Raw genomic sequence first — 13,228 nt, 5'->3', positions numbered from 1 at the left:
TAAGTGAGAAATGAAAAACCAGATGTCTTAGCTTCTGTGGTACAAGACCTGGCACCAGCTCCATCCCACAGGAAGATCAGAGGAGAGTAACTTCTTTTTACCCTTGTTGTGACAGCTCTAGTCCGGAGAGCCAGGGGACAAATTTCTTTACACATCAAATCTCTGCCTCACTGTCAGTCTCAGGAGTCAGATCTATCCCAAAGGAGCTTCACAAGAGTAAATCAGTCATTTGGAGAAACTTTCTCAATATAACCTGAGATCTGCTGTGATAAAAGAGAAGCATCAGCCACCTCTCACCTTTTTAGTCTTGCACAGAATCACTCTGTACCAGAGACATGTGGCCCCTGATGCAGTCTCTATCCACTCCACCTAGTCATGAGGTTCCTTCCATCATTGCTTATCAGGACCGTCATGAGGAATTCCTCATCCTACCTACACCACCAGGAGGGTCTATTCTATTCTGCATTTTATCAGACAGGCTTAATAGGTGTTGTCAACCTAGAAGAGATCTAGCAAATCTGTTCCAATCTGACAGTCAGTGACTGGGGCAGGATCCTGAACCTATGAGAGAGCACTGAATGTATGTGTGGCAGCCTAAGACAATTAGCATGCCTGTCCCTACAGGTTCCAAGAAACTTTGGTCTTTGGTTGGGAGTGATCCAATCGAACTAAAACAGCACACATGCCTTGGAATACAAAGGTCAATTGCAGGGACTGGAGAGATGGCTCATCCATTAAGAGCATTTATTGCTATCTCAGAAGACCCACAGGACAGCTAACAAACCTTAAATTAACTTAAATTCCAGGCCGACACTGCCCTCACCTGGCTTCTATGAGAATTGCATGTATGTGGTAACAAAACACCCATAAGTATAAAGAAAAGCACCACAAAATTATCCTAAATTCTCTTGCAGGAAATCAACTCTGCTGTTCAGTTATCACTCATGTTGTATTTCAAAAAAAAACAGAGGCATATTACTTTTTACTTCCTGATTTCCTTTATACAAGTTTAATGAATGTTCTTATTTCCTGAGAGGCCTGGAGCAATATACTTGTGTTTCCTTTTAATTTGGTCCACATGATGATTTTGTGGAACATGTGTATACAGTGTAGCACATTTTACTGGTAGCTAAATATATGACCTCAAGGATACAATATGTCTAGTTTTTCTATTATGTAGTGGGTATCCATGAGGTAGGCTATACCACCAACATCCAAGTTGCCATCCCCCTGTGTAGCCCTGAGGCCCATGGCTCAGAAATCCTTGTGCAGCTTGAGCTTCCTGGAACTTACTGAGATACATCCAAGCCTGTGAGTTCTGGGTTTACAGGAGTGTGAAACCTCATCTGACTAAAGAAGAGTCTTAGAGTGAACAGTTTGAAATTTATTTGATTCATAAAATACATTCATTTTACTCAATGGGGCCTTCAAAACAGTGTCATTATATACAGTGTATAGCCTTAGCAAACTATTAAAACAATGACAAGATAAAAGTAATAACAAAAATTAACACAACCTTAAATGAAAATGAAGAAAACCAAAAACCAAAGCATAAGTATCCTAAGATATAAAACAAAAAAATTGAGGAAATTACAATTTTCTTTGGAATTTCATTATGGAAGAGCAAAAGTGGTGAGGAACTGGCTTATTCTCTGTAGAGAATTATCTTCAGCTACACTTGCCCATGACATGGCGTCAGCTTCGGCACTGCAGTAGAGAGAATCTTATGCTTTTGGTGTGATCTGTCTGGATGGCAGTGTGACATAAACACAGTCTTTATTGACAGATTTCCCATCACATATGGAGTCAGGGTTTTTAGTAATTTGTTTTGTTTTCTCTGTATCTTAGACTTATTTCTGACACAAACTTTTCTCCAAGGATAGTGAGCCAACAGATGTGGATCATATTATGGCTGGATCGCCTGATGGTGGACTGATATTTGCATCACTAGTGAGTTCAAAGCTGAAAAGAGGTGGCATTTTCTGAGGAGGCCTTGAACCTGGAGTGTAGAATGTCATGCCTTCAAATTTTCTCTGGCTTCTTCCAGCCTTCTCAGTCTTCTTAACAGGTGCTGTTATGGAAAATCATTTAAAAATATATGATTCAGAAACAGTTTTGCTGTGCCACTGGCAAGAAAATCAGGGCCTATTCATCCCTAGTAAACAAAAGTTAAGGAAGGAAACACACCCCATGAACACCCTGCTGTTGGGGATGGGGCTCAATGGTGGATTATTTGCCTGGGACATAGTGTTTCTGCTTCAGCAGCTCCATCTGCAGGAGGCTCTCATGCTGGGCTGTGGTCTGCTCCAGTTCCTGCTGGAGGTTTTCAAACCTAGGGGAAGAAGGCAGCTGGAGCAGAAGCCTGGTGGGGACCGGCCATGTCAGCTTTTGAGGCCCCACCAGATCTACTAAGCTAGACAATCAAGCAGTACCTTTCAGCTAAGTTCATTCCTCTCTTCCCCAGGGGAAAAGGGTCAGAGAGCACCTGGGCAGGATTTTTTTCTCAAATTTTAAAAACTGCTAGAAGTTGAACTGGAAAATACATACTGTGCTGGATTAGAAAAAACAGCCTATTTCTCCAACAGTCCAAAGACATCATTTTGGAGAAATATAAGTAAGAGAAGGTCTGAGGCACAGGTCAGCAGAGATGCAGCTGACCTTGATTAGATACCAGATGAATGTGAACCTCCTGGAAAACTCTATGCCTGCACTCTAGTGGAGCCTACACAGCAATGCAGAATAGGCTTTGATTATTCCTAAAGCTCAGACCCCTGCATGGGATTAACTTCTCATCTCCTACTCTGTTTATGACCAGTGTAAATCTTCTCATGAGAAACTGATAAACACTACAGAGAGCCTGCAATCAGCAGTAGGCTGCTGTATGCTATCTGCCAAAGGGTAGAAACTTATCTCTAAAGTGATGTTCTTGATGAAAAATAAAGTTGCAAGAGGATGCACTTCCCTTCACGATTGATGATCCCCTCTAGGTTTCTGGCTACCATGGAAATATTTGTGGGGAGATCTAACTTAAGAGATGAGATACTCAGAGCATACTAATGGTCTCAAAATGGAAGAAGGGGACACAATCCTCATAAGACAAAGGAGAAAGCATGTTGTTTCCTGGACATAAGTTCCTGTTGACTGAGTCAACAATAACACTCTGAGGTGTTCTTTCCCTGGCTGTGGCTGGGAGCTTTGCCAGTTGAACAGAAACTCAAAGAGGACAGAGATCCAGGTACAGTGGACCCACTTGGATCCACCTGCTTCTGGAAGCCTAGGCTCCTACCTCATCTGGTACACTGTGAAGTGATGCTGCAGCTTTACTGCCAAGTCCCTTTGCCTGCTTCAGCAGGGACTGAAGATTTTCCTCAAGTCTTTGATGTTCCTGCTCATTAGAAGCTTGCGTTTTTAGGGGAGGGTGGTCTGCACCCCTGTACATACATATGTGTGCAAGCACACACACACACACACACACACACACATACACACACATATGTACATGTATGCACACTACATTGCATCCGTTTTTAGTTTCCTAGATAACACTGACGTAATAGGAGATCACCTGGGATACTATGGAGAAGAAAGTGACCTTTCATTAACCCACAGCCTCTCTACTCATATTCCAGCCCAGAGGCAGAAAACACAGGAAACTCTGAGCACAAGGATGTGGAGAAAATTGTGTACTTTTACTCTCTTTTGATAATTTTCATTTTATTTTTAATTTATATATGCAGGTGTTTTGCCTGCCTGTGTGTCAGATTAACACATGGGAGAAGAACTCAGTAGACCTATAAGTCAATGTAGTGCTTGCCTTATAAACCTGTACACAGATAGGCAAACCCCAGGGTTCCTTGACCAATAATCTAAGCTCTCCTAGCAAGGTCCCAAGTCTGTACATTGAAGGCTTAGTTCCCCAGCAAAGGACCACTGGATGGCAGTGGACCAGCAACTTGCTCTCACTCAATGCTTCTCAGTGTCTCTGAGGGGGGCAGCTTCCTCCTAAAGAAGCTCTCCAAACCACAGGTTGCCTCAATTTAGGCCCAAAGAAATGAGCTCAGAAAACAAAACAAAAAAAATCTCTAAAGTCAGTCTATATTAACCTTTTCTCCAAGTAAGATGATTGTGTCAGGAATTTCTTTGAGTAACAGAAGGTTAACTAACTCAGCCAAATGATTGCATGTATTATTCCATGCTTCACAATATTCCATGGACCACATTGTATGTTTTCCCTAATCAAGGATGGGCATCTGAATAGTTTCTAGCTGGGGGTTTTCTGATGAGTCCTGGTGTAAACCTGTTGTCCCATATTCTCTGTGGACAACTACTTTCCATTCTGGAATCAATGGACCACTGGCGTCTGCATTCAACATTCTGAATAATTATATATAGCTTCTCACAGGGCTGCACCATCTTACACTACTAGCAATGTCTGAGAGTTCTCATTTCTCTCAACCCTCCATCAGGCCGATTTTAATTCAGTATGAAGAAGTTTGGAATCAAAGCAGGTTCTGAGTGCTGCAGACACAACATGGAGTGTGTGCTTTAGAGTATGAGGAGCCTAAAGGGTGCACTGAGACAGCTTCTCCTCACACCTCAGCATAGCTGTGGGACTTCTGCTGGGCTGAGATGCAGCCACAAGACCCTCTGCAGTTCAGAATTTCTCAAAGAATAAAGTCCATGCCAAGCTTCAAGGACAAGGTTAACTGAACCAAGGTTAGGCAAAGGTGAAAAGAAAATGACAGCAGGCGAAGAGGAGAAAAACAAAACAGGATGCAGGGAAGTCATCAGTGGTCAGCCACAATTCACCCAGAGCAGAGAAGGACACACACCCTCAGGCACCTTTCATGCCTCTTAGTAGCCTCTTTCTCACCTTCATGGACAACATTACTTTGTTTTCTCCAGAGGATTTCTTTGCAGATAAATAATTCTGCCTCTACAAAAACCTGAAAAACCGTTAGCCTGCATCAGTTTTCTGTCATTTGTTGTAGTTAGCTGTATGGACATGCAGAGTGATGGGCAGCTCCATCTGTTCTTTGACTGATGCAAAGTGGTACTAACTAGATTAGGCACAGTACTTTCTCACTGAAGTCTCTCTCCATCATTCTTAAAGATGTTCCATTGTTCCATGAGTGAGTGAACATACACATAGAGGCTCAAACTCATATTCTCATACCCCATAGAAACACAAGACAACACATAGACACACACACGCACACACACACACACACACACACACACACACACACACAACTTTCTTGAACCCAGAAGGGCAAGGGAGAATACGCGAATCTTGCAACATCTTTTGTACTACAGGGCGAGGTATTGTGTCCTCCCTGTTGTCTACAAGCCACTTAGACTCAGCCAGGCTTTTCTGCCCTGTCCTGAACTTCTTTCCCCTCCTAGGGAAGTTTTTATCGCCAGACTCACTGATTGTACAGATAAGTAACAACCTCTGCACAACTGAGTTTGACCACATAAGACTAGGTGCTCATGGGAGATGGCTGGACAGGAAGCCTCCTGATAGATCCAAGTTGACCCATCATAGTCTCCTCCCTAAACCTACCCAGACTCCTTCACAGAAGGAAGTGATAGACCAGAGAATGGAAGTCACCCATTGTCATTACCCAACAACTTTTGACCAGATTATAGTGCATGTTATATTAAAACATCCCAGGTCAGACAGTAGGATGCTACTTAGGTCACCCACAGCACTTTCCTGAAATGCAGCACTTTATAAAACTATGAGGAGAAATCTTTCCTAAGAACACAGCCATATACATGTTAGAGTGAGCATCAAAATATCAGGTTCCATGTGTTAAGCCAGTAAGACAAACCAGACATTTCCTGGGAAGTTACTTCTATGTCGAGAAAAAAAAGAAGTCTGCTTATTAATTTTAAAATAGATCCATTGTTTGATTCTTGTAGGGGACGTTCCTCCTTCCATGCTGTTTCTGCCTCTGATCTAATATGACACCTGCCAAGTAAATGAGACCCAGAGCCTTGACCCCACTCACTCAGACCTCTGTGCTACTCCCTAAGTGGCTCCCATCATAGCACCGCTCCTTCCATACTAACGTATCGGTGAATGAAATGTGATTTACTCGTCTCCATCAATGGACTGCAGCTTCTAGCAGAGCAGTAGGGTTTGCTTGCCAGTCATGCAGTGCCTTTCAAGAGGATAACTCCCGAGAAAGACTTGTGAATGATCACAGAAATGAACTGTTGGATGGGATGGGTCAGGTGGATAAATGAGTAGATGGTTAAATGGGTGTGTGTATATGTATGTGTATGGTTAGACAAGTGGGAAACTTGGCCCTGCTGCTTCAACCTACCTGCTGCTGCCTTGTCCAGAGGTCATAGATCTTCTCATGGGCCTCCTCACAGAGCCTCCTCGCCTCCTCGCAGGACTCTTGTAGTAAAATCTGCTCCCCCTGCAGCTTTCTGTTCTTCTTTTTCAACATGCTCACTTTTTCCTTTAGCTGAGTCCATTCACTCAGGAGCTGACTGTAGAGGGTGCTGAAATATCACCACAAATGATGAGCTCTACCTCCATCTGCCACTCCTGCCTCCTAATACCATCCTTCCTGCAAGGTCCCATGTCCCCATCCCCATGAACCCTGGGTAGGAACCCACATTAGCCATGCCAGCATCACTCAGTGGCAGGCCAAAGCCAGAGAATAGCCAAATTCCAGAAAGATTCAAACTGCTTCTGAATACCCTGACAGCAAAAGGGATTCATGTACCTATGAAAACTGGATCCCCCACCTCCCCCACACACCCTGGTGTTTAACTGTTCACAGTATTGGGAAAACATGAGCAGGTAGAGGGAAACCATGCTCTAAGGGGGACAGAAGACCCAATGGGAATACATTTCATGTGTCCCATAGAAACCAGCTCTGTAAGCTCCTGCCAGAGCCACAGAAAACATCCATGGTGCAAACCATGTTTTCTCGCTAGAAGCTCCAGAAGTTGACAGGAAAATGTTGGGAGGAGCTCTCAGACTCTTCACTCTTAGGAGAACTCAGTTTAGGAGGCACAAGTCCAAGAGCTATCAGGCAGGCTGCTTGCTAAGAGGTAAACAGACTAGAACCACAGCCCAACTTTGTTCAAAGGTGAAGAGGGGAGAAGCTGCTGTGGGATGTCTTTCTGTATGCTGTGAATATGTATTGTTCACATTGGTTAATAAGTAAGCTGCTTTGGCCTATGGCAAGGCAGGATGGAACCAGGCAGAAAAATCAAGGAGAGACAGAGAAAGAAGTCAGAGGTGGAGGAGATGCCAGCTGCCACCCAAGGAGCAACATGCCAGCAGCCTGGCCATGCAACAGCCATGTGGCAAACATAAATTAATAGAAATGGGTTAATATAAGGTGATAGATCTAACTAGCAAGAAACTTAAGCCATTGGTCATACAGTTTGTAAGTACTATAAGCCTTTGTGTGTTTATTTGGGACCATTTGGCTTCAGGAGGTGAGTGGGACAGATTCCTCCTGACAGCTGGGTCAGGCAGGACTTGAAAAACTTCAGACTGCCAGAAACATTCCTTACCAATTTTTGGAGTCCCATCTAAATTAGGCACTCACCAGTAGGAGTTGGTCTTCTCACTCAGCTTCTTGCACTTGTACGAGGCCTCACAAATCTCCTTGGGGAATTTCTTTACATCTGACATCTCCTTCTTATGCTGTGTTTTCAGAATCTCAAGTTCAGAATTCAGCCTGTGGTAGGGCATGGCCCCAGGAGCAAAGAACCCCATGAACACAGGCCTCAGGGACCACATGAATTAAGGTTCTGTTTTGTACTACCCTAGCCCACTGGATTTCACACCCTGAATCCTACGTATGTGGTGGTATTTTATTTGTTACCATTAGGATATAAAGAAATGATAGTTAATAGTTAGACATTACAATAGAACTTGTAGTCATATTAGATATGTTTTAAAAATTGAGCAGATATATTTTAGATAGGTCATCTTCAAACCCTTCAGAGATCTACAGAATATGGCATTTAAAATGTTTTAATAACTTAGAAAATTTTTCTTTTTTGTTATGACTATGAGACATGTTGGCTCCTGGCAGTACCAATCTACTTCAGAGAAAATATGGGCATTGAAGAAACTGCGTATGGAGTTAGCTTTCATTGTGGCAAAAGTTAGCCACTGGACAACAAAGTATCCTCGAATCAACAGGACAAAATGGACAGACAGGACATGAAACAAAGGACTACTGAATTTTGGCCTAAACAAGCGTGGTTATGGCTTTATCAAAAGGCATCTTCTGAGGCCAGGACAATATGGCACCATCCCTGACATGGCCTTCGCAACTTGGAAAAGGTACAGTGCCCTTTTCTTCGAAGGCAGCTAAACAGGCAATGGGCCGATGGCTTCTGATATGCTATGGAACAACAGCTGAAACAGTTATTCTTAAAGAATAACTAAGCTCACACCTCTCAATAGTAGACTGGCATTTGATAGAGAGATATGGAGAAGAACGGGATGCTGAGATGAAGCCATATGTACACAGCCAAGAAGAATGGAGAGCTGAATTAAAAAACCATCAACATTTTCCAGAATTTAAAATCCTGAATCATGACATGACACTAATGGAATTCAGATGTTTCTGGTACATGGACTGCTCTCACCCAATGTGAGGTTGAACTGTTGACCTTGTGTACATTCTACTTCACAAATGAGTCTGTCAGATATGCTAAGCCTATAGGCTAAAGATGATGCCCCAGCATTGCGGAGAAACCTCAGGTGACTGTCCAGGCAATTGGCTGTTTCTGTCAACTCACAAATTTTTTTGGAAGTTGCTTGCATGCACTTTCTGTTTTTATTTTTGTTAGCTAATATTATTTCCTTCTTGGATCTCTGAGGGAGTTGAAGATTAGTTAGTTATAGTTGAAGGTTAGTTAATTATAATTGAAAATTAATTAGGATAGAAAATAAATTAGATACATTTTGGACTTAACAAAATAGGATAATGAAATTATTATCTCTGAATTTGTCAAATACAAATGGACTAGACATTGTTTAGACATTTATTATTTATATATATTATATATAGTTATTGTACTTTTATATATAATTTTTCTTTTGTTAGTTATAACCTTTTTCTTTTTTTTCCTTTTTATTAAAATAGAAAAGGGGAAATGTGGTGGTATTTTACTTGTACTGAAATGTGATTTTAATTGTATGTTAATAAATAAAGTTGCCTGGGGGTCAGAGTTTTAGAGCCATAGCAAATGCGTGGCGGTGGTGGCGCACGCCTTTAAGGACCTGGAGGGCAGTACATATAGGCAGTGACAAGGCAGTCACGTGTTTAGTTTACAACCAATGACAAGGCAGAACATCTAGACTATATAAAGACATACACACAGAAAGAGGCCCCTTTTTTCGGAGAGCTCTCTTGGCTGAAGCAGGATAGCTGAAGCAGGAAGGGTAAGGCTCTTAGTTCTGACCTCTTGGCTTTCTTCTCTGAATTGGCTCTATGTTTCTTATTTAATAAGACGGTTGGTTACATCTACATATGTACTGGACCTCCTGATGTGCATTAGACTTGCCTCACTGTCCCAGGGCCAGGAAAGTCTGGGTGTCAATAGGGAAGGAGACAGGACTACATGAGCTCCCTCAGTAGATCTATAGGGGCAGACTAGCTGGCTAAGAGGGTCTGAGGAGTCTGTGCCACAGTTTGGGGTCTATCTGAAATCTGCAATGACATTTCCACTCTCTTGAGAACAGAGATTCTTTCTCCTTACAAGGATATCCAGAACTCATAATCAGTATTTCTGTAGAGGAGGCCCTACATGAGGATGGCTTCATAAACTCCCAAGAGGATTCCAATGAGGCACCAGGGTGAGCACAAAGGCTGAGAGCAGTGATGCTCAATGTGGGGTTCCCTGGCCTCAGCACGTACATCACCTGAAATCTTTGAGACATGTGAATATTCAGGCCTACTATCAATCTCTGACTCACAGGATCTGGAAGGACACACACACACACACACACACACACACACACACACACTGTAAGAGAGCCTCTCAGAGACAGTACAAAACACACTCAGACACACAATCCTCAGCACAAAGAAATTTATTGCCCCACAGGGTAAGCATGGCATTGGGAGCCTGCCTCTGGATCAGGCAAAGGCAGACAGTAAGAAGCAGGCTTTTTTTAGCAGTGGGTTTTTAAGTAGAAAAGGTTAACCTGTACTAGGGTGAGTTGTTGAGATCTGATTGGATCAGTTAGCCAGTGTAGCCAAGTAATAAATTTTGATTATTAGACTTTGGTGTTTAGTTTCAAGAATGAGTCAGTGTCCACTAAAGAGAATGACTTTGGGGACTAAATTTAGGAATGTAATCTAATGGTTTATCAAGGGAGAGGGAAGTGAAAAGAGCAAAACCTGCCACTGCCATGTTTGCAACTTTTGGACCTCTTAGAGAACACTTCACATACATAATTCCACATACAGTTAGGATGTCAGAGAAATACAGGTAAGTGGCATTGTCTCATAGTATAAGGAACAAGCTGAGAGGAGCGGAGATGAATTCCAGGCCTTCTGGTCACACACGGATGGACTGAGTAGGCCCACCAGGCCATTCAAGCTGCTCCCATAGCAAAAAGCAAAAATAAATATCAATTCAGAGCACTGAGCATCTTCTAAAAGCCAATGCCTGTCAGGGCCTCTTGAAATGCATGTTGTGATCTTACACACTACTGCCCCTCTCTGTACATTGTGATTCAGGCCACAAGCTCTGGTTTTCATTGGGAGGATTCAGAACAGACTATGTCCTATCTCAATCATACAGGCTTCAGTTCTGCCTCTCAGATGCACTCAGGACACAGTAGGTTCAAGACAGTCACCAGAGAAAAGGGCATGATGAATACCTGTTGTTCAACTCATTGTTGTTATAAAGGGCCAGGAGTTCCAGCAGTTCATTCCTCTCATTGGTCATCATCTGTAGCTGAAGGGTCAGTTTATCCACCTGGTTCAGCTGTTGCTCCTGCTCAGTGAAGAAGAAGGGTGTGGATGATGCCTTCCTAGTAGTCCCTGTAGGTACATAAACACAAGTGAATTTGTCCAGATGAATGGCATAGGGCCAAGAGAGATCATGTCGAGTCCCAAGAGGAGTCCTGAGGAAGAGGAAATGCATGGCACCCAATGAAGCCCTCAAAAATCCGAGCAGATATCCTTAAACTGGGTACCATAAGCCATATGTCTATCTCCAATCTCTAGGGATAGATATATGCCTCAGGCCCTACTTCAGCCCCACTGTCCCTAAAAGGCATAAGCAAGGCCAGCCATGTTGGTTTGGAATTCTCACCAGATACCTGATGTGATGCAAGAAAGTCCTGGAGTGCCTGGTGCTTTGCATCCCTCAGCCCTGATAACCTGTGTGCAGGACTAAAGCAACTGAATGTCTCAGACCTGGGTACATGAATGGAAAGTTTCCCTTCCTGGTATTTATATCAGATATCCATGAAATCTACAGAAATCCACTGAGAATAAAGTGCAGCAACATCCTACCCTGATACCTCATTAGTGGTTCTGGGCCTCCTTTAGCATTCTTTGCCATCATAATGAACTGAAAAAGGTCCCAGCACAGCATCTGCCTCCCTGACATTTCCTGGCCCTCTGCCCTCAGAAATCCTCCACTTTGGATCTGCTCTTTAGCAACCCAGGTAAGCTGCATAGGCCCATTGCTTCAGATGTTAACAGCTACTGCACCCAATTAACAGAAGGACCAATTGTGGCATCAACTTCTGCTTAGAAAACCAGTGCTTTCTATGCCAATCAGTGTGCTTAGTTTTGCCAACATGTCAATTGGTGAACCCTGTAAGCACTTAATAAATGCCTCAAGGGCAGTTGGCATTGCCACAACACTGGTGATTTCACAGAAGATGCCAAGGGCTCTCAGGATACAATAGAATTGGGACTGTTAGGGTCACTGCTAATGTCATCACCTATCTGATAACCAACTCTTCCCCAATTCACCAAAAGCCAAGCTCCTCTTTCCAGCAGCCTTCCCTGAGACAGAGCAGGGCCTTCAGCACCTCGTCATTTCAATCTAGAGATCTCACTGATTCATTAGAATCTAGTTCATTCTAATTCAATAGTTCATCATGTATGGAGGGCAAGACTCAATTTCCTAACACTGCCCAGGAATGGCTCTTCTCATCCTGAAGAATGCTAACTAATAAGATGAGAAATAAAGGATGCTAAGAAATTAGCTCAGGATAATGGGGAAGGAAGATCAGTTCCACAAGGTGAACAAGCACATTAGAGAAGATCCACGGGGCAGTTACAATGTATGGGGGTGGTGAAGGATTATGTGGGTCCTGTCAGAACAATGATAATCATATAGGTAATGATGACACTTTTGCCAAAATCTTCATCAGAATACATTCCATCCATCATGATGTTAGCAAAGGAGTTATCAACTACTGAAAGGTATGACTGAAAATACCTAAGGACTAGGCTTCCACAGGTCAGCCCTCTGACACCAAGAACAAAAACTTACAGGAAAAGTGATGTCCCAGTCCTGCACTCAAGGTAGAGGAAAGATGACTGGCTAGTGAGAGGCAGGAATTCAGAAATCTTAGAGGTCACTGACATGCAGCAATCCTTGGTGGCTCCTGCCTTGCTAGTGGTTGTTATTTAAATTGGGAGAACCTCTAGCTCTCGCCAGGGGACTTTACTCTCCTTGTTATTAGTGACACACACCAAAAGACATCCAGTGTGTGTGAAGTGCAGGGCTGGTACTGAAACCTCTTTAGTCCCTCTGTGCTTCCTTCCCACTCAGAGTGAAAGCAGAGGGCCCTCAACAGAGCAGCTGCAGCCTTGACCATCCCTGGCTCTCTGTCAAACTAACCTTGAACATACTCAACTTTGTTGAACTCTTGAAGAACTCAAGAGGACTAAAATAGGCCCATGGCTTCTCAAACTCTCACCTCCTTAGCCCCACTCCTAGAAGGATCAACTGAAGCCTTCCTCCTTCAGGAAGCTCCCCATCCCTTTCCCAGGACTCACTGCGCTTTCCCCAGAACCATTTATTTCTTGATGTGTGACATGGAGACTGAAGGCCATCTTCCTTCTGCCTCCCTTTGGTCTCCCTGTGCTCGTCATTCTGTCTCCCATGAATCCTGTTCAGTCTAGTCAGCATGTCTGTAGGTGAAACACGAGACACTGCACAAATGCCCCAATGACAGTTGGCGTTGCCACAACACTGGTGA

General features: G+C 43.3%; 2 protein-coding genes across 3 annotated transcripts in view; one reads left to right on the top strand and one right to left on the bottom strand.

Moving 5' to 3' along the window:
- The window catches only part of LOC131901231 (disks large homolog 5-like), a 156,998-nt gene that overhangs the window by 107,906 nt on the left and 35,864 nt on the right, over positions 1 to 13,228 (top strand). The gene's annotated exons all lie outside the window — the stretch shown is intronic.
- Positions 2,230 to 13,209, bottom strand: LOC131901226 (putative leucine-rich repeat-containing protein DDB_G0290503). The gene is made up of 6 exons (XM_059252453.1): positions 13,026 to 13,209; positions 10,883 to 11,045; positions 7,584 to 7,715; positions 6,336 to 6,519; positions 2,433 to 2,485; positions 2,230 to 2,332 (listed from the first exon to the last, which is right to left on the bottom strand). The coding sequence occupies exons 1-6, from the start codon at positions 13,156 to 13,158 to the stop codon at positions 2,230 to 2,232; spliced, it is 768 nt and encodes a 255-aa protein (XP_059108436.1). The 5' UTR covers positions 13,159 to 13,209.

The sequence above is a fragment of the Peromyscus eremicus genome, unplaced genomic scaffold (genome assembly GCF_949786415.1).
Source record: "Peromyscus eremicus unplaced genomic scaffold, PerEre_H2_v1 PerEre#2#unplaced_58, whole genome shotgun sequence".
Lineage (NCBI taxonomy): Eukaryota > Metazoa > Chordata > Mammalia > Rodentia > Cricetidae > Peromyscus > Peromyscus eremicus.
This window is presented reverse-complemented; position numbering and strand designations above follow the sequence as displayed.

Excerpts from the sequence above, each read along its gene's own strand:
- LOC131901226 (XM_059252453.1), bottom strand. The coding sequence starts at position 13,158 with ATGCTGACTAGACTGAACAGGATTCATGGGAGACAGAATGACGAGCAC. Across the intron at positions 2,486-6,335 it reads TCTGGACAAGGCAGCAGCAG|GTGCTCTCTGACCCTTTTCC; the intron begins GTAGGTTGAAGC and ends AATCCTGCCCAG. Across the intron at positions 2,333-2,432 it reads GGAATGAACTTAGCTGAAAG|GTTTGAAAACCTCCAGCAGG; the intron begins GTACTGCTTGAT and ends TTCTTCCCCTAG.